This window comes from Chrysoperla carnea, chromosome 2 (assembly GCF_905475395.1).
Source record: "Chrysoperla carnea chromosome 2, inChrCarn1.1, whole genome shotgun sequence".
Lineage (NCBI taxonomy): Eukaryota > Metazoa > Arthropoda > Insecta > Neuroptera > Chrysopidae > Chrysoperla > Chrysoperla carnea.
The window spans coordinates 18,158,863-18,174,136 of record NC_058338.1 but is presented as its reverse complement, the minus strand read 5'-3'; the positions used below and the strand labels follow the sequence as shown (position 1 = coordinate 18,174,136).

At 28.5% G+C, this 15,274-nt stretch overlaps 2 protein-coding genes across 2 annotated transcripts in view; both read left to right on the top strand.

Annotated features, from left to right (window-relative positions):
- LOC123292520 (nephrin-like) overlaps nucleotides 1-6,381 on the top strand; it is a 197,046-nt gene extending 190,665 nt beyond the window's left edge. The window contains exons 9-14 of the mRNA XM_044873233.1: nucleotides 203-362; nucleotides 2,272-2,871; nucleotides 3,906-4,139; nucleotides 4,924-5,084; nucleotides 5,142-5,358; nucleotides 6,361-6,381. Of these exons, the coding sequence (XP_044729168.1) occupies nucleotides 203-362; nucleotides 2,272-2,871; nucleotides 3,906-4,139; nucleotides 4,924-5,084; nucleotides 5,142-5,348 (1,362 nt within the window). The 3' untranslated portion in view covers nucleotides 5,349-5,358; nucleotides 6,361-6,381. The remainder of the gene's footprint in view (nucleotides 1-202; nucleotides 363-2,271; nucleotides 2,872-3,905; nucleotides 4,140-4,923; nucleotides 5,085-5,141; nucleotides 5,359-6,360) is intronic.
- Nucleotides 6,382-13,337: 6,956 nt separating this feature from the next.
- LOC123293613 (microsomal glutathione S-transferase 1-like) lies at nucleotides 13,338-15,274 on the top strand. Its single transcript, XM_044874491.1, has 3 exons — nucleotides 13,338-13,435; nucleotides 13,516-13,595; nucleotides 14,952-15,274. The coding sequence occupies exons 1-3, from the start codon at nucleotides 13,388-13,390 to the stop codon at nucleotides 15,199-15,201; spliced, it is 378 nt and encodes a 125-aa protein (XP_044730426.1). The 5' UTR covers nucleotides 13,338-13,387; the 3' UTR covers nucleotides 15,202-15,274.

Below are 15,274 nucleotides of genomic sequence, written 5' to 3'. Positions count from 1 at the left end.
CATTTTTAGACTGTTATTTAAACTAGATATATTTTTCTTTCATACATTTAAATCAGTTATTCAATTTACAAAAAAATGTAAAAAAATAAAACTGAATAAAAATGAACAAAAATTCCGAAAATCAAAGATTTCAATTTAGATTTTGTAAAAGGGTATAATAATATTGTTGTATACTCACATATATATGTGTTGTTATAAACAGGGGCAAGTTATTCAACATAATCAAAAAGCAGGCGTTATAGTCAGTAACCGAGATTTGGCATTACAAAATGTTGGACGCAATCAAGCAGGAAATTATACTTGTGTTGCATCAAATGTTGAAGGAGATGGAATCAGTAATACAGTGAATCTGAAAATTATGTGTAAGTTATATAATGTTGTTTCTTTTATCCAGTATACTAATATTATAAATGTCAGGTTTGTTTGTTTGTACATTTGTATGTTTATTTTCATCCTTCTTTTGCGTCGAAACGGAAGATATAAGACGATTAAAGTATTATGTAAATCCAAAAATAAATTTATTGTTTTAAATTCTAGGCCGATAATATTTTATTTGGAAATTTACAAGAAATAACCTGCCTGACTCTTGTGAATTCAGTTTTTAAATTTTTATGACAGTTTTTACAAATGAATTGAGTTTCATTCAATAATTATAAAAATATCACCTGTTTATGCAAAAATGTCAACTTGGCTTTTATAATAATAGCAGTCACATACGGGTACCGGCTTTTTGCAATTCTTTCTTCTTTTTCACGTATCATTTTCTTTAGATAAATCAGAGACAGACGTTACATTTTAAAATAATTGTTTTAGTTGCACTCGCAGCTTCACTATATTAAGTTTGGTAAATTAAGACCTTTTACCTTGATAAAAAATTTTGGAAATACATTAATGGAAATCAAATTTTTCAATTTTTTGTCTTCTTCGATTAAATAATAGAGCCAGAGAATTTACAAATGCCAAAGGTTGAAAAGTGGAGTGTAGTTTTGAAAAACCAACCCACGTTTAAAAACTTCCTGGTTGCATTTTTTTATTACCAATAACTTTTTTTAACGTATAATGGCAGAAAAAAAATGCTAAGCAAAAAGGGCAAAAATTGAGAAACTCAATTTTTCATCAACGCTACTCGGGCCACAATTAAAACCTCAAATTGCTTAAGTTACCAAGCTTGCCAATTCTCCAAATGGCATTTAAGAAGAATCAGAATTTACTTCATTATGAAATCACGGTGTTTTAATACAGGGTGTTTTTTTAGCTTGACATTTGCAAACAAATTAAAAAATAAGTCAGGTACAAAAGAATTGTTTCAAACGAAAGTTTGATCGTATGAAAGCCTCGATTCCGATTCCAAATGCATTCTTATTTTTAATGGTGAATAGGTTCTAGGTTAAATGGTGTTAATTGCACCATTCAAACTTCATTTTTTCAAATGGAACCTTATATTTTTTGTTGGTGATTCGTATTTTATAAGTGAAAAAAGATAACTTTTATCTGAACAAAAAAATTTTTAATACATATTTTTTATGATCTGAACAATAAATAACATATATTTACTTTGATTTCTTATACGTAAGAAAATTCGTAGAATGTGAAGAAGTATCTTTTATTTAAATTTCTTTCATAAATCTTTTATACATCTTTTGCAAATGTCAAGTTAAGCAAATGTCAAGTTAAAAAAGCACCCTGTCATAGTTAGATGTTTATAAATGAAGCAAATAAATGGTGGAAATGCAATTAAATTATGTTATATATGAATTATCCCTATAGTATTTGTATTTATTTGCGCTCCCACCATATTTATTATATCAATAGACCAAAATAGTTGTAAGTTATCATGTACACTCACTGTCAGAAAAAGTGCCACAGTTAAAACATTCTAAGCGTACGCATCATATGTTATGTTATAATAGTAACACTTAGAATGTTTTAAAACGAGCATTTTTTGTGACATTGAGTATACGTTTGTGCTTGCTTCTTTTCTACATTATTGTAATATAGGGTTTATATTTGTGCTTATAATGTATTAGACAAGGAATCTATCATCAGACAAAGACATACGTATATGAAAACGTAAAGCTATTTTGGTCTATTTGTTTGAAAAATGTATTGTTATTTTTTAAAATCTTGTCGAATTCCTTAGCTATAGTTTATGCACTAAAATCTTCTAGAAAGAAAACTATCAATATGTAAAATAGTACACTCAAATAAGTCGATAAACACAGGGTATAATATTATTATGGTATAATAATTCTTTCAATATTTTTCTTCCAGTCAAACCAATTTGCCGAAGTGATCAAAAACGTATATATGGTGTAGCTAGACATGAACAGGCTCAAGTATTATGTGAAGTAGAATCATTTCCACCACCTGAAAGTTTCAAGTGGTCATTCAATAACACTGCAGAAACGATCGATGTACCACAAATTCGTTTTAAATCCACTTCAGTATTATCCATGTCAACATTACAATATACACCCGTTACCGAAATGGATTATGGTACAGTAATGTGTTGGGCAAATAATCTTGCTGGCCGACAAATTGAACCGTGTGTTTTTCATATAATTGCTGCGGGTAAACCCGATCCACCGTTTAATTGTACATTAGCAAATCAATCAACTGAATCGTTACAAATTGAGTGTATTGAGGGCTTTAATGGTGGTCAACAACAAAGTTTTATGGTTGAAGTGTTTGATCAACAGAATGATATTTTACAAGCAAATATTACGGGTAGTAATATACCAATATTTACTGTAAATGGTTTGGGTGCTGGTAAAATACTTAAGATTCTTGTATATGCTGTCAATTCAAAAGGAAGAAGTGAACCGGTGTTGTTGGAAGGTTTCACATTGAAAATTGCAGAGAAACAAACTGGTAAATCAATTAATGTGTTTATAAATCTATTATTATTACTTTTATTTTCTTTCCGTTCAGAGTTTTTCTTCTATAGGGTGGGGTAGAAAAGTGTGTGATTTTCAAAGCATGGTGAAACAAAATCTATTTTCTTTTTTCCAAATATTTTTTTGTCATCAGTAGTCCAACTCCCAATCAGTAGCCCAACGTTTTTAAGACGATTTAGATCGCACGATAACTGAGCCAGCTTAATTACATAAAATGCATTCACGAAAATTGACTTAATGGAAGCGAGTTCAGTAATAACTACAACGTAAAATTTTGACTCCCAGGCGTACACATTAATCCTGGCAACCAAGCTATTCATCAAATTATTACGTGCCGCGTGATTTTAACCTTCTATATTATCATTTCCGTTCTTTTAGCGCTTTTGTTTCCATTTCTCCTGATACTCTTCTTTTCGAGTAAACAAGTTGTTAGAACGGACTTATCTACAACGTATACTTAATTAACCTTATTTACTTATTTTCAATTTACATTTTACCTGCCCTGGGTTTATTTTTTGAAAATCCTGTTAATTTTTCCAATTTTCATTTTTCACACCCAAATACAGTGGAATAAGAAAAATTTCTATAGTCCCAGGGCAGGTAAAACTATCTGCCCATTAAAATGGTGAAAATAAAATTGCAAAATTTTTTTACACAACAGCCTTAAAGACTTAAATGATTTTTTATGTATATTAGAATCGTAAAAATTAATGAGTATTTTTTAACTGGGTTTTCAAAATCACATACTCCTTTGTCCCACTCTATATTTTTGTTATTTTAACTACAAAAAAATATATAAGTTTGAAACAGTTTAATACAATATAATGTTTCGTATTTAAAATGGCCAAGTTTGTGGCCAAGTCTGTTTGCCTAAACTGAGGGTTTCGCAGTATGTATTACAAGTCAAAAAAAAATTTAAGTCAAAAATTAGAGTCAATTAGCCGATCTATAAATGAATAAAATGAAATAAAAATTATATTATAGCAAATTTATTTTTCCATAATTTAGGATCACCAACAGAATTTACACCTATGTTATCAGTATTAATTGGTATTATGACAGCATGTTTATTCGTCACAGTAATTATTGTTGGTGCGTTAAGAATGAAAGGTCGACGACAACCACCACATCAACCATCCGTTATGCCCTTAAAACAAAAACCACCCATATCATTACCTCTTCATTCAGAATCTGAAGAATTAAAAGATGATAAGAATCCGGATGTTATTCCAGCAAATAAAGGTATGCAATTACTACATTTTCTATTTCTATTCTATTACATATTCTGTAGATAATACATATTTAAATAAAATAACGATTTTATCAAAGGGATACTCAAAAAAAATTGCAAAAAATCGAGAAAATTTTTTTATCTCCAATTTCGATAAAACTCTGTATATAGGGTAATTTTGACCCAAAAAGTACAAAAATCGGGTGCATTTGATGACTGGTCTAATAGTTTTTGAGATACGGACTAAAATCAAAACCAAATATTGCGATATCTCAGGAACTCTGCATCTAATCATTAAATTAACCTGATTTTTATACTTTTTGGATCAAAATTACTCCATCCACCTAGTTTCATCAAATTCCAAAACAAAAGTTTTTTTGCGACTTTCTCGATTTTTTCAAAGGGGTACCCCTTAAAAAAATTGCAAAAAATCGAGAAATTTTGTTTATCTCCAATTTCGATAAAAATCAGTATATAAGGTAATTTTGACCCAAAAAGTACAAAAATCAGGTGCATTTGATGGCTGGTCTAATAGTTTTTGAGATACGGACTAAAATCGATCCAAATATTGCGATATCTCAGAAACTCTGCATCCAATCATTAAATTAACCTGATTTTTATACTTTTTGGATCAAAATTACCCCATCCACCATATTTCATTAAATTCCAAAACAAAAATTTTTTTGCGATTTTTTAGCAGAAACCTTCCCTATAAAATAAGAGATGATTCGGATAAAAAATTATCCGAATTAAAAAATATACTAACGACAAAAAATAATACAAATATCTTTTTAGATTCTGATTATCAATTAACTTCTGCAACACAAACGCCCGGAGAAAGAACGTATAGCGTTCATTCGGACGATCTTCATACGTTACAAGGTACTCCAATACCAACAATTGAACCTGTAGTATTTCAAAATGGAATTCCACGAGATCAAAAAATTATTTCACCGGTAAGAATTTTTGAAAGCAATAAGAGAAAATTTTATTACTTAATAACTTTGTTATAGATTGTTGGAAATGAAGTAACTTATGCAGAGCTTTGTCTTGGTCGACCATTGACAGAGAGTGCAGCAAGAAAAGATGACACAACAATATACGCTCAAATCGATCACAATCGACGACCACCTCCACCGCCTGTTGGAGTTTATCATCATAGGGAAGTAGTTACAGTTCGAACACCGCTCATGGGATGTCAGCAAGAAAGTTGCGTTTAACTTATGACAGGTAAATAATTGATTTAACACTTAACAAGTTTTGTTCAGTTAGGTATACAAAATATGGTAGTAATAGATCATGGGACATCACTTTTCCACTTCTACCTCGTTGGGGGACTGAAAAACATATCAGTGTTAATTAAGTGAGCGGAAATAAACGTGTAAATAAAATATTAGTCCACGGGGCAACCGCCAAAATGTACTTCTTTTTTTGAGTCTTCTAAACTTTCTTTCTGCTACTTTTTTAAAAGTGCTGCGTTTTCAAATGAGTATGATAACGTCATATTTAAGCTATTTGTCTGAAAAAATGCAGCAGGAATTTTGTCGAACACTTTGACCACTTGATAATATTGATAATTTTAAACAATTCAGCCAAATGAACTGTGTATGTATTGAAGTAAAAATGAATTAAATTCAGCAAGTTCGAGGTGGTAGACAAATTCATCGATACCGTATTTTTGTCAGTCATAGTGTCCGAAAAATTTCCTGCTGCGTTTTTTCAAACCGATAGCTTAAATATAACGTTATCATATTCATTTGAAAACGCAGCACTTTCTAATAAATTCGTAGAGAGAGTTTTGTAGAATACACGAACCTCGAAGGGCCAAATTCCAAATTAAAATTTTTTCGCTGGATATTTACCATGTCAACCTTTGTACTTTACAACATTTTGCTCTTCTTTCAATCCACATGCCTATCGATTCAATAGATATGTTTTTGTGCCTTTCTGTCGCAAATTTTCCCTAATTCTAGCCAACAAAGGCATCATTTTCACATCCTTTCTACTTTCTAGACATAAGAAAAGGTCGAGAGATTCTGTTCCAATCAATAGACATGTTTTTGCGCCTTTCTGTCGCAAATTTTCCCTAATTCTAGTCAGCAAATGCATCATTTTCACATCCTTCTTACTTCCTAGACAGAAACAAATGTCGAGACATCCGTTCCAATGTCATATTACGATCTTCAAAATCTCGTGAACGACTTTTATTTAATTTTTTTTCTTTTTTTGCAGTTTCTCCAAGGACCAGGAATTTATATAATTTATAGATTGAAATAAATAATAATAAATAAATTTTAAACGAAATCTAACTGAATTGAAAATTTGTACAGATATTATATATTAAATATTATATATAAATATATAAATAAATTAAAAATAAAATAAATCATAAAAAATCAATAATATCTTTATAAGTCAAAATATTTTAATAAGAAAATATTGTTCTATAAAAACTAAATTTTTTATTTATTATTTTTAATAAATAGTATATAAATTTAGGAATCAAATTTAAGATCACTTGTAATTACTAATTAATTATCTTAACAAAGTAGAGATGAACTGATTAATTTTAGTTATTAGTTTTGTTAATATTTTATTTAATAAATATTCTTACCAAACATAAGACGAAAAGGAGACTGCACATTACACAAAAAGACCGATTTCAAGCGAGAGAATTGACAAAATTTATCAACAACAAGTGAAAATAAACAATTGACTGAGTTAATTGTTGAAATACCATGCATAGTCAGTGTTGATTTCTTTATCGCATAACACATACATACATGTGACACATACATAAGAGGCCCTTTTGAAACTTTACAATACTAATAATCTGAAGAACTACCAGTAGATTATTCTCAAAACCTTATGTCTTAAGAGAATCATACGCCTGAAGCCTGAAGAATTGTAACAGAGAATTTAAAAAATGCGCACAATTAAACAATTAGTAGTTGGTCAACAAAAATCAAATATGGCCTGAATAATTTTTTGAGGTCGTTATAATACATTGGTGTCTCTTTTGGCAGTGCCCGATCCAGAGGGGGGGGGGAGTGATCCGGGCAACCGGATCGGCAAAAAAGTGGCGGCAAAAGGGTGTCTTTTTTAAGTTGACGTATGCTTGAAACTCAAAAAATTAGTTTTATTGATAAAAATGCTTCAAACGAAAAATATTGGGTGTGTAGGCGCACATCTTACGTAGACATTAAACGCGACCTAGGTTTTCAAGCTCACTCCATAACTGGCAATCGATAGATGAACGCTTCAAATTAAAAAAGTTGTTTATGATTAAAAAAGTAACATTTTTTGTTCGAAACATTTTTCAGCAAACCGCACAGTTAAAGTAAAAACGGATTGAAGAGTTTTACCCAAAATTGTAATTTCGTACAATCGTTTCTGCAAAATCTAGGCACTCATCGACAAAATTTTCCAATAAAAATGGTTCGTTTTTCTATAAAGACCACTTTAGTTCAAAGTGAATGAACAAACGCACAAAAAGATAGATTTTTGCTATCAATTACTGTCCAAACTATTCGAATTACAAAAAAAAATGTTTTCGTATTTATAAAGAACAACTTTCTATTTTAAAGCCTTCATCTGTTTATCAGTTATGAATTAGAGTCAGGCTTTAATGTAGGCTGAAAACCTAGATCGAATTCGATACCGGTATAACATGTGTCTCTTTGAAACTAATATTTTTCGTTTGAAACATTTTCCTCGATTCAATTTATTTATCGAGTTTCAAGCATATGCCAATTTAAATAAGATATCTTGTATATGGTATGAGTGTAAGGGGGCGGCAAATATTATTTTTTGCCCGGAGTGGCTAAATAGCTAGATCGGGATCTGTGTTTTGGATAAATAAATGAGCAGCAAGCTATTCGTAACTTTTTTATTTCCTTACTTATCTATGATGGAAGCGAGTAATTTTAGTTTATAAATTTTATGAAAAATGGCGTATTAAATACACCAATTTTGAAAATGTACATAAACCACGATTCTATCGAAATGAAATCTCAAAAACTTTTTATCGGAGGCCTATAATTTATTTAAATGTCTACTATCTAAGAATTATTCCCACTAATTAAATCATCTCTACAAATTAATATAAATTTTCTTGTACATATCAACCTCTCCCTTATAAATATTAAATTTGTAAATGTAATTAAAACTAATAAAACGCTTATAATTTCATAAGCGTTTAAAATAAAAATTTTTTTAAATACAATGATAAATATGAAATGGAATGTATGATGATTAATTGATGAAAATCAATATCTTTTTTTATTAATATTGATGAATAATTATTATAAAAAAGAAAATTGTATAAAATATAGTAAAATGGCGTTTTATATTTTATTAAGAGCCAAGTTATTTCGATTAAGACGAATTAATAATAATTACACGGTTCGAATGTAGAAAGGAAATTTTGATTTTGTAAATATATAAAAACAGCAAATAATTTTTTAGATTAATGTATTTTTTTTATTCGTTCAAAATAATGAATTTTCCAAAAAATTTTCAACATATTCGAATCGTCGAATTAATATGTAATATATTATTTAGTATGGTAAAACAATTTTATATTAAAAATTGTTTACCATAATGACAATAGATCTTTTCATCGATTTGCTTTTGTTTCGGAAAGTTGTCAAAAAACTATTCAAGCTAAGAAAGTTAAATATATTTTATCTTTTTCAAGCAGTGTTTTTTGACAAGGATAGAATATTTAAGATATGTCTTTACTTGATTGAAAACAGTCCGAAACAAAAAAGAATCATTTTGTAAATGAAAAGCCCTATTAAAATCAATAGATCGCATCGGCTAAAAATTCAACCTCATGATCATGATCTATAATTGAGTAATTCTATGTGACACAGAAGCGTGTATTATAGAGAAATTCCATATTTTAGAATTTAATCAAAAATCAGTGGCGGGGTTGCATGCCTATCAACTAAATAGACTAATAATTTAATAAAATTTAAAAAAGACAATGCATCGCTTCGAATAGTTAGTCTTTTGTTCCTAATTTTATACTAAAATTTTATAATTTTTGAAAGAAACATTTTTTTAGTTTAAAAATTTGTTTCAAAGCATGTAAATTTCAAAAATCGAAAACAATCATAGCGAAATCGGTAGAAGAGTACTTTCAGAAATCAATTACATACCCCTATTAGCTTCAGTTATCAATGATTTGGGTCAAAGATTGTACTGGACCAATTTCAAATGGGAGTTTTACTACCTGAACCAAATGTTCGTGTCCAGGGCATGAATATCGATATCCAGGCAGTGAAAAAGTAGTTCAGATGTATCGGCGATTCATTAATGATAGTGAAAAATGTGCTTGTCAAAAATAATTCAACAAAAATAAAATTCTTTCCGCCATCACGATTCTATTAGAAACTACAGGTTGCAACATCAGACCTACAAATTCCAACATCAAAAGTTCTCTATCGAGTATAAACAATTAGCTTAAATATAACTATACTTTAATCAGGACCAAGAAAAGCTGAAAAGGCCTCGGGACAAAATCTTTGGGGGTCCCATTCAAAAATGACTCGTTATAATATAATATTGATTTTCGTTATATGATCTCAATTTACTCCGAAAAAGATAAAATTTTGATCATAAAGAGACCATTTCTAATCGAAGGCGTAGACAAACTATCTTCAATGTATAAAATGTCAATTGTTTATAAAACAATTTCTCGTGTTTTGTAATAAAACAACTATTTTTACACGCTTTTGTGTATTTATAAACAAATTGTTTATAAAAATGACATAGTTTTTATTGTGACAATAGTTTTTAAACAAACATACAAGAAAAAACTTTTAAATTTTTTTTAATATACTTTCTCTAATTATAATTAAATGAATACTTACAGTAATTAATTATATTTATAAATAAATTAATAAAAGAAATTATATTATATAGTTATAATTAATTAATTAATAATAAATGAATAAGGCGCAAAACTATATTGACAAAATTTTACTTATTCATAGATTTTTGCAACAACAAAACAAATGTTTTTATTATTGTTTAAACATTTTAGTAAACGAGATTATATAAACTTTGTAAATAGCTGTAAATATTTCTATAATGTATTATTACTGATAATATACATATATATTATAATAAATGTGATACTGAATGGTACTACTTCAAAAGCTTTTATTTTAAGAACCTTTCCTTCTTAATGAGCCTGGACAATATTTTCATGTGTCCCATAATTTTTCTGGAAGTCATTTTTCATACGGTAATTAAGGCTTAAAATATATAAAAATCTGTTGTGAGCATCGTGTGACCTTATCCGAGAATAATTTTAAGATCTCAGCGTCGCGGTAATAAAAAAAAATTTTTTCCAGGGTAATAAAAAAAGAAATCTTTATTTATTAGAAATTTTGGTGGGGAAAAGGGTATGATAGTTTGTATGAAAATTCGTCATTTTTGAATTAATTACTTAACCGATTTTAAAAATTATTTCCCCTATAATAAGTTACAATGCAGAGTTTCTGAGATATCGCAATGTTCGGTTCGATTTTAGTCCGTATCTCAAAAACTATTCGACCAGTCATTAAATGCACCCGATTTTTGTACTTTTTGGGTACAGTATATAAATTTCTCGATTTTTTGCAATTTTTTTAAGGGGTACCCCTTTGAAAAAATCGAGAAAATCGCAAAAAAAATTTTAGTTTTGGAATTTGATGAAACTTAGTGAATGGGGTAATTTTGATCCAAAAAGTATAAAAATCAGGTTAATTTAATGATTGGATGCAGAGTTTCTGAGATATCGCAATATTTGGATCGATTTTAGTCCGTATCTCAAAAACTATTAGACCAGTCATCAAATGAACCCGATTTTTGTACTTTTTGGGTCAAAATTGCCTTATATACTTAATTTTATCGAAATTGAAGATAAACAAAATTTCTCGATTTTTTGCAATTTTTTTAAGGGGTACCCCTTTGAAAAAATCGAGAAAATCACAAAAAAAATTTTTGTTTTGGAATTTGATGAAACTTGATGAATGGAGTAATTTTGATCCAAAAAGTATAAAAATCAGGTTTATTTAATGATTGGATGCAGAGTTTCTGAGATATCGCAATATTTTAATCGATTTTAGTCCGTATCTCAAGAACTATTAGACCAGTCAACAAATGTACCTGATTTTTGTACTTTTTGGGTCAAAATTACCTTATGTACTGAGTTTTATCGAAATTGGAGATAAAAAAAATTTTTCGATTTTTTTGAAATTTTTTTAAGGGTCCTTTTGATAAAATTGAGAATATTGCAAAAAAAATTTTGTTAGAAAAAAAGTATAAAAATCAGGTTAATTTAATGATTGAACGAACCTGTAGAAAGTTACAATGTTCAAAAAATTAAAGTCCATAAAACTGTGAACAAAAGGGTGGATAAGTGAGGGCTTTAACGTGATAGTCTAAAGGAGAAATTGCCCAACAAAGCGGGCGAGTATCTACTAGTAATTGATGTAAATCATTAATTCTTATTTAGTTAACTGATAGGTATTAAAGATTACAAATCCATTAAAAAAATTTGATATGACGATAAGAAATTATTTTTTCGATTGGTACAAAGTGTTTCGTTTTCATTAATTTGGATTTATTTAATACCTAATTCAAAAATTTACTCGTTTATTATACCTTCACCCAATTTTCGAAATTTTCGAAAACGAAATGAATGGCGGCCAAAAGGCATAATTAAGTTGGCTTTTTAAACTCTTCTAATTCATAAAAAAAATAATACAAGTACTGACATTCAACACTTTCTACATATGGTATTTCAACAATTAAGCTTTACAAACTTGGGACTAAACTTAATATACTAGGTATATTTCATATATACATGGTAAAATATCACCAAGTTTTTAATTTGAGAGCATTCCCTTCTCATAAATTCCCTTTTTCCCATTTCGGCGGCTTTTTAGTTCAACTACAACTAGCTTTTGCCTGAAGAAAATGAATGTATATGACAAGTAAGTACACTGTACCTTTTTTGTAACGTCATGTTTGATGAATGTACTGTATTAAGTTTAAAAGTTTTTTACCTCTGTAAAATATTAATATGAACTAAACGAATCATTATAATAGAAATTTTATTGATTATTTTAACTAATAAATGCATATTATTATTATATTATTGAAACATTGACTTTTAGTCTAAGAGTCCACGTTAGATTACAGGGCAAGTTTACTTCCGACGTATAGAACACCCCTAAAAAGAATTAAAAAACCAGGCCTTGCATTAGCATTACAATGACTAAAGAATGTTCACGTTTTTCTCTAAAATAGTTTGCTTTAATTGTTTGAATTTTAAGAGTAGTTCACAAATGTCAGAACCCTTTTTTGTCTGTATGTACATACGTGTACCAATAAATATTAATATTTATCCTGAACTTACCATTCATTTGGTAGGCTAATCAATATTTGAAGCCAAAATTTCATCGACCACAATACTTTTCACAGACATCTTTCTTTTGTATTCTCACCTCAGAACATACCTCTCTTGCTTACTCTTATTGGGGGGTACGAAAACTACCTGCAGAGCTTACTGAGTACAAAGAGCAATTGGTGCCCACTAGTTCTCTTAACCATCCCATCATAAATATTTAAATAAATTTTTGTTGTGAAGACGGAAATTGAACTCTCACTGGAGCAGTTGATACTCCTTAACTTACCTGAAATTATGCCATCATAGTTAAATCAAAACAAAAACAGGCACGAATTTTAATTAAATCTACGAAATTGATGCACTTTATAGATCAAGAATGGACAAATATTATCAAGATAACTAACTAAGATTAGCAATTAATCATAAAACTGGAAGATGCAAATTTGTAAGCATAATCGCAATATTAGCTGATTTTCAAAACGAGCTCAAATGTTTAAAGAATACTCGTTTTAAACTTCCTCTCTGATTAACATATACCTTTTGGAGCAGTTTTCTAGTAAAATTAAACTAAGCGAGAGCTCTTAGACTATGTAATACGTGTATACTATTTTAAGAATATGTGTCGTTTTGACTAATAAGTAAAAAAGTGAAATGTATTTCGTTTTTATCTATGCTCATACGATATTTATTAAACACAATTTTTTTCTCCAATAATTAGAAACTATTTTGTATTCGATTCGAAAAACACTCATGGCATCTAAACCAGATGAACTTCCGGTACAAATTACGAATTGGTACGATGAACCCGTTTTTAAATCTTATTGTTTTTATGCATCTTTATTAGCAATAAAAATGTTGCTAATGGCATCGTTAACGGCATTTCAACGTCTCAAGCGAAAGGTTAGTTTATTTTAATATTTCAAAATAATTTTTAATATTTTAACAATAAACATAAAAAATTTTGTTTTAAACTTAAATAGGTATTTGCAAATCCAGAAGACACAATGGTTTCTGGGGCGAAAGTGGCGCTAGATGATCCATACGTGGAACGTATAAGAAGGTAGGTTTCACCAAAAGTTTATGTATGTGTGTGCCTATGTGCGATTAAATTTATACATTCAAAATATTGACTCGTGATAATTAAAGATAAAATTTTATTTATTTGCAAGGGAGTTTCCCTTTTTTTTTAATTGTATGTTGTTTGTTACCTATTGCCATTGATTTTTATTAATTTCACTCTTAGTTTTATAGAAAACAACTGATAAAAATTGAAAATAGAGGTAGATATCATAGAATAATATAACCTTGAGAAAATATTTTTCAATTTAACTCATATAACCTAAATAAAATCAATATTCAACTAAGTAAATCAATAATATTGCAAAAAAAATGATAATAAAAATGCTGCTGTCTCTTATTATCGAACTTTACAAGAATCAAATATTTTCGAACATGGGCTATAATACGCTCTCCGGACCTTATTTCCAGACGTAATAATATTAAATTATAAAATAGTAATTATGCTCGAACAAAACTTTTTGTGAATTTTAATAACTTAACTAAATTGTTATTCAAGAATTTTTCATCTAAATAAATAATTTATATAACTTTTGAAGAAAAACGGCATTTATCTAGAAGCTATACCAATCGAGATGTAAGTAACAATGATAAGTACTGTTTATGTTTATACTGTTTGGAATAATTATGAATAATTATTTTTCGTCGAAATAATAATATACCTTGATTGCCAGTAATCATATTATTTCATAAATAATAAATTATTATTGATATGCAAATTATATTTCTAGCAAATGTTAAATGTTCGTCTATATAGGTTATTTCAATAGTTAACTCAATAGTTAAAAAAATTAGTAAATAGGCATCTTGTATGACATAAATGTTAAATGTTCGTCTATATAGGTTATTTCAATAGTTAACTCAATAGTTAAAAAAATTAGTAAATAGGCATCTTGTATGACATAAATGTTAAATGTTCGTCTATATAGGTTATTTCAATAGTTAACTCAATAGTTAAAAAAATTAGTAAATAGGCATCTTGTATGACATAAATGTTAAATGTTCGTCTATATAGGTTATTTCAATAGTTAACTCAATAGTTAAAAAAATTAGTAAATAGGCATCTTGTATGACATAAATGTTAAATGTTCGTCTATATAGGTTATTTCAATAGTTAACTCAATAGTTAAAAAAATTAGTAAATAGGCATCTTGTATGACATAAATGTTAAATGTTCGTCTATATAGGTTATTTCAATAGTTAACTCATTAGTTAAAAAAATTAGTAAATAGGCATCTTGTATGACATAAATGTTAAATGTTCGTCTATATAGGTTATTTCAATAGTTAACTCAGTCAATTGTTTATTTTCACTTTTTTTATTCTATATTTTGTTTCAGAGCACATTATAACGACATCGAAAATATTCTACTGTTCATATCCATTGGATTTTTGTATTCATTAACCAAACCAAAACCAGTTATCGCCGTGAATTTATTTCGAATTTTTACAATTGCAAGATTTCTACACACAGTTGTTTATACAATAGTTATAATACGACAACCGGCTCGAGCATTATGTTGGATGACTGGATACACGATCACCATATTCATGGCCATTTGGTGTATTAAATCAAATTTAGCACCTTAAAAAAAGTAGTTTTTTTTTGCAAATGATATTGTGGTTTCAGATCAGTGCGTAATAAATTTATAGACAACTTGGA

Bases quoted from the DNA above. Each gene is read 5' to 3' on its own strand.
- LOC123293613 (XM_044874491.1), top strand. From the start codon at position 13,388: ATGTTGCTAATGGCATCGTTAACGGCATTTCAACGTCTCAAGCGAAAG. The intron at 13,436-13,515 runs GTTAGTTTATTT...AAACTTAAATAG, and splicing joins TTCAACGTCTCAAGCGAAAG to GTATTTGCAAATCCAGAAGA. The intron at 13,596-14,951 runs GTAGGTTTCACC...ATTTTGTTTCAG, and splicing joins TACGTGGAACGTATAAGAAG to AGCACATTATAACGACATCG.